General features: G+C 39.9%; 1 protein-coding gene across 5 annotated transcripts in view; it reads right to left on the reverse strand.

Moving 5' to 3' along the window:
* Positions 1–5,455, reverse strand: part of PEX5L (peroxisomal biogenesis factor 5 like) — a 205,476-nt gene extending 200,021 nt beyond the window's left edge. For 4 of the 5 annotated variants that reach the window (XM_036017733.1, XM_036017729.1, XM_036017726.1 and 1 more), the window contains exon 1: positions 4,954–5,454. In XM_036017733.1, the coding sequence (XP_035873626.1) occupies positions 4,954–4,974 (21 nt within the window). In that variant the 5' untranslated portion in view covers positions 4,975–5,454. Of the gene's footprint in view, positions 1–4,953 lie in introns of all 5 variants that reach the window. The other variant, XM_036017731.1, reaches the window with a different exon arrangement.
* Positions 5,456–6,000: the final 545 nt, after the last annotated feature.

Raw genomic sequence — 6,000 nt, forward strand, 5'->3', positions numbered from 1 at the left:
CTGGTTAAATTGGGGGAAGCAGAGATAAAGGAAGGAGCCACTGAAAAAAAAATATAACTCCCAAATCATAGCACTCTGTTCTCTGATCCCTGAGTTACATGCTACATTTCAAGATGGCTTTTCCTTATATAAATTTGAATTATGAAAAGGTGATAATACATTTCAGAAACTTGGCAACTCCAATTTCTCTATTAGTGTATTTGAAATTACATCATGTCTAGATGTCCCAAAACATCTAGATCAGATTCAAGTCTTTTAATAAGAAAACACTTGGCTATGGTTTGCCTTCACATTTAGTGCAAGAAATGCACACTAGTTATTTCATAAAAGCATCATAAAGTTAATTCTAGAACATAAGACCTTTAAACAGCTTTACCTTATGCCTATGCTGGCAACATGTGACCACCATGAAGAGTGTAAAAAAGCGGCCCACCAGATGTTTTGATTACATGATGCGTTGCATCTTGATGTTTCCTAGGTTGGCAGTGGTACTACCAGAGATTCGGGATTTTAAAATTAACAAGTTCTGTTTTAACCTTTTCTTGTTCTTTAAAAATGTTTTATAGTCAAAACATTCACATGCTTATAAATTTTTTTCAAACACATATTTTTAGGAAGAATGTTTATAATCCATAAATAAAATCTAGGATGAACATACTGTGTTTCTTACAGTAAGTGTATAATGTAAACTGTTGGCTGGAATGGCTGGGGAATATAATCTTCAGGCTAATCAAATACTCTACAATATCATAACATAAGTTTATAATTTCTAAGTGTTAGAAATTCAGTATCACATTCATTCCAAGCATGATTTGCCTGTAAATATGCAGAAAGGCACTACAAAATCTTGCTGAAGCTTATAATTTTGTCATAATTTTGACATAAGCTTCATTGTACATGAAGTTATGTCAATAGAGTTCTAGTTAAAAATGCTTCAGGCAATAAATTCATTGTAGTAATGCTCATTATCGCTCATAGGAAGACTTCAAGGAGGAGGGCAGGTCTCACTTGAGTTGAGGGCAGACAGGAAGGCAGCAGCTACCCCTGACGAAAACAACCCAACCAACTCTGGCTTCAGGCCAGCATTGCTTCATTCTCCTTAAAATACCCCCTGGCTCCCTCCCCAAACCAATCTTCAAAGATTTTCCTCTGAAAATGCAAATATACTGTGAGGTGTGTATGTGTGGTGTACTGGTATTAATTATATCTTTGTTTGCAAAGGGTTAATAAAGAAATGACACAGGATAGAAAATGGTGGCATCTGGAGGGGAAAAGTGGATCTGTTAGAGAAGTGAAGTACCCGTGCAAAATATTGTCTATTTTACAGTTTTGCTTAGGATCTCAGTGATGACAAACTGCTGTCACAGATGTGGAAAACAACCTTCTATAATCTTACCTTGCACTGGCTTCTGCGTTCATTGTTTCTAGTGAACCCAAAGGAATCTCAAGTGACCAGACCTAATGCATTAACATAACTGGTGTTACCCAAGCTGTTCCCCTTCGAAGATTTTTGTTAAAAAGCTTAAGCAAAGTCATAAATAAAGGCAAACAAAAAAAAAAACCCTTTGGGGAAAGACAAATAAAATGGGACTTTCAGAGCTGTTAATAATCTTATAATTTTGTCATTTACATTTTCTTTAGTTTTTTTGTCTTGTAAAGACAGAAGGTTAGGACTATTTCCTCAGCTGACTTGAATAAGTTGAAAAAGCCTGTTTTGAATGCCTATAATAGAGATCAATTATAATTACAAACAGATTTTTTGTTTGACTGCCTTCTGAAATAACTTTTTTTAAACAAAAAATTTACTGTGGATGCTTTATTAACAATAAAAAACAAATCTTAGTTCAAAATTGAAATTATATCGTTCTATAATTCCAGGGGGAAGAAGTATGATTAAAGAAAAATGCTGAGCCAAGTAACTATTTTGCTTGAATTGGCAGTATTAACTCATGGACACATACAAGTAAGCATCACAGTACATAACGTACAGAGGTAGTGGAGGGAATAAGACCACAGATTGTCTATTCAGAGTAGAGAGTTTGTCAGAACTGATGCTAAGTACATAATCACCATTGGATGCCTTGGTCAAAGGGAAAAAAAATGTAAATCTAAAACAGTCACTAAAGAAACAACCTTTGCTTCAGTTTCTCGGGTGATCAATTCCCCTTGGAAATAACTGGTGAGGCAGCTGGAAAATAGCATAACTCTGGGGCCCTGCTCCTAATAAATATACCCATGACGTTTACTATGAAACCAAAAAATACATGCTACTATGCTATGCTTTGTGTATCTACCTATAATAGATGTCAGCTTTTATCTTCTAAAGAACTAGCAGTGTTTCTTAAAATTTTGTGACTTCTGAAGTAAATCCAGTTTTTACAGTAAACTGGATGAATTGCTGTATGTACAAGAATTTAAAAAGTTTATTTTCAAACTCATTAAATTGCAAAAATAAAGGCTCTGTAGAAGTTTAAATTCAACTACCTTTTAAGGCTTCATGTGCGTACCTCCTCCACTCCAGGTTGTTTATTACAAAGCATTTTATTTTAAAATCTCGGATACAAGAGAAGAAGGTACGGCAAATCACGGCAAATATTTTGTTTCACTCTTGTTTTAAGGTATCAGCTAAGAAACGCCAGTGTTTCAAATAAATTCCAAAGTTAGCAGAAATTTTAGTGAATCTGCTCATCCCAGTTCGCTTCACCAGATATGCATTTATATTTTTAATTACAAACCTCTGGAGTGTTTGGACTATGTTTCTTCTTCCTTGAGATTAGAGTTAGCTACACCCAGGAAGATGGGCTACCTCCAATGATAAGGAAAGATTCTTTATTTAATCTAAATTTACCAACATGATGAAGGTTTTGTCAAAGAGTAAATACTATTCTTTAAGGAACAGACTGGGGTTTTAAAATGTAAGAAAATGACTACTATAAATCAGTTTGCAATAGACATTATTTTCTGGGGGGTGGGAATTCCCATTGAGACGATCATATCATTTAATAGCTACTAAACTAGTAAAGCCTTAGAAATTTTATGTTTAAAAGTAATGGTCAATAGTAAATAGAAAAAAATTATTGTGCTCTTAACTTTTGGCAAGCATATTGATTACAGTCTTCATTTAGTAACGTTTTCAAGTTAAACTTGGCAGCAAAGATTTGTGAGTTTTACTGCCAGCCATCATATTTGTTGTTATAGCATTGCATGAGCAAAAAAACACATTAAGTCTGGAGCGTATGCAGAGACTTAAATTTTGTCTAGTCTCTCAAAGTGAAATGAAACTCTCAGACATTGTTCTAGACAATTCAAGTTTCAAAAACATCTTTCCTTGAAATATTCAGAAAATTGAGTTAAAACTGTTTTGGGGTTCACAAATTTACCAGATTGTTGCTTCAATTTTCCATTCACAAACTGTACTTTCAAACAAAGAAACAGACAAACAAACAAAATGACATGGGAAGTTTTTATAAATTGCCCAAGTTGTCAATTATGAATTTTGTGTTGATGAGGAATTTTCTGAAGAATAACTTTATTTATTAAAACCCTTCTGTTTTACTCTTATAGAGAAACTGTTTAAGGATAATAGATAATATACAAAATTGTAAGTACCATTCTTGGGTGGAGATGAAGCATAAAACTATAGTAATAATCTTTTGTTAATTTTTCAGCAGTCATTGTTTGAATGCTTCTTTGTTACTAAACTTTCTAATTAATGTAGCTTTGATAAGAAACATACAGATATTTATTATATGTATTAAGAAATATATTTCAATCATTAATTATTGTCCACCAACTGTGATATAATTCCATTACTAATTTTCAAAACAGGAAGATGTCAGCAATATGACAAATGCTTTTGGAATTCCGATAGTGCTGATTCAGAATTCTTACAAAATTTAGCAATATGATACAATACCACTTTATATAAAATTAAATCATAGTCCAAAGGAATTTCCTCACAGCCTTGGAAATGAAATATGCAACAACATATTTATCTATTTTCAATTGCTCTGAAAGACGCAGAAGCAACACCTTCTGTGTTCACACATGTTACACACTAGGGTGGAGGCACCACATATAATGACTGTATTTGATTGTCTTTGGAATGGAAAGGAAGCTCAAACATCAAACCTGATGACTACAGTATTTAGAAATATCAAAAAGAGCTCAGTTCACACTTTATGAAGCTGAGTTGGTATTTCAGTTTTCCCCCCTAAAGCACACACCTGCCTCTATAAAGAAGAACCAACCAGGTGAATGAGAACTGGAGTCAAGGTTAAAGTAATCTTTGCCCAGGAGAGTAGAGTGCATCAGAGAGAAGCGTCAGCTCAGCTCAAATAAGCATTACTAACCATAGGTGGCACCCCCCCTGAAAAACATTAGAGCCTCTCGGACATATGTTTAAATTCATCCTCCCCAGTCATTCTGTAACTCTAGGGACAGGTGACAATGTCCCATCATTGTAAGGGGGAAAATACAGCACAAAACACTGAAAAATATCACTTTAAAAATAATGAAAAGTGCAAAGTGTTCTAACTGCCAAGAAGCCTTTGCAGATGGTAAAGGAAAACGCTTTGTCTTTCCTATTATTGTTTGCCCTTCAGTTGACATACATGCCCAGTTGCATCAAGAAGAGTACAACGGAAACACGGTCAGCTCCAGGTTTCCTCTGTTTGGGTTCCTTGAGCTTGTTTAAAGAAACAGGCTCAGGGAATGCACAGACAACAAACTTCCCCAATCGAAGTTCCGAGGTGGTCGTTCCTTCCCTTCTCCTTCCCTCTGAAACAGGTCCAGCCTCCCCAGCAGCACCGGACAGAAATGTCATGGTCATGTTGCACCACTTCACTTGTTGAACTGTGTGAAGGCGGCGCTTGACCACAGTTACTTGGTGAGCCACCTTGCTCTTCAACGAGCCCCCACGATTTCTTTCCAGTTAGGATGGAAATGTCTTACCTGCATGTGTCCCTGGTACATTCTGCTTCGACTTCTTCAGGACTTCCTGAGGCCGCCGGATGCTTTCCCCCGGGTTTCCTTGCACGCGAACAGAAGGGAGAAGGCGGCGAGCACCCTGGGTTCGCGCAGGGGGCTCCTGGGCCGGGTCGCAGGCTCCGGTACCCCGCGGGCGCGGCCCCTCGGCGGCGCGGCCGCTGCCGGGAACTGTTCCCCGCTCGGGGTGCTGAAAGCGGGCGCGGGAGAGCGCGCGCAGGCGGCGAGGAGCCGGGCGGCCGGGCTCTCCCGCAGGCGCAGGTCCTGTTCGCCGGCGTCTCTAAAACTCACTCCTTCTCCGCCGAACTCTTTCTCGCTGCCGGCCGGGCTGCCTCATGTCTCTCTCACTCTCTTCGCCGAGGACCTCCTCCTCCTCCTCCCCAGCCCTGACGCGAGCGCCCACACCAGCAGCCGCCGCAGCTGCCGAGCGGGGCGCGCGCCACCCTCCCGGCAGCGTCCCTGCTCAGAGCCTGAGGGCCGGGCGCGCGCGGCGCGCGTTCCCGGCGGGCGGGGAGCGGCCAGAGGGCGGTGCGCACCTGCCTGCGACCCCGCGCGTGCTCGGGGGGTTGTGGTGGTCACGCTAGGCGTTCAGGTGCGGCGGCCGCTGCCAGGGCGATTTTAGCTGAGCCGAGAGCCAGCTGCAAGAAAAGCGGGAGGAAAATGCATTGTCTTCTCTGGGGGGCCATCAGTACCGACTGAACCCGTCATTGTACACACGGAAATAATAGGATCGGTGTGGGGGTTTCCGAAGAGTTTACTTCTGTTCTGATTCGGCACTCACAAGTTACTTCCACTGCACTCACTCAGCCAACCCTCAGTTCATCATCGCTGAGCACCCTTCCATTTAAATTGCAAACGCCAGTCCTTAAAGGCCTTCCATGATTTTCTCCCTTGCACTTATCATCTAACATCCTATATATTTTACATATTTATTTTATTTATTGTCTGCCTCTGTCTATACATACAATGTTATTTCCATGAGATCAGGGATATTTGGGGGACGAGTGTATCTAT

The sequence above is a fragment of the Phyllostomus discolor genome, chromosome 2 (assembly GCF_004126475.2).
Source record: "Phyllostomus discolor isolate MPI-MPIP mPhyDis1 chromosome 2, mPhyDis1.pri.v3, whole genome shotgun sequence".
Taxonomy (NCBI): domain Eukaryota; kingdom Metazoa; phylum Chordata; class Mammalia; order Chiroptera; family Phyllostomidae; genus Phyllostomus; species Phyllostomus discolor.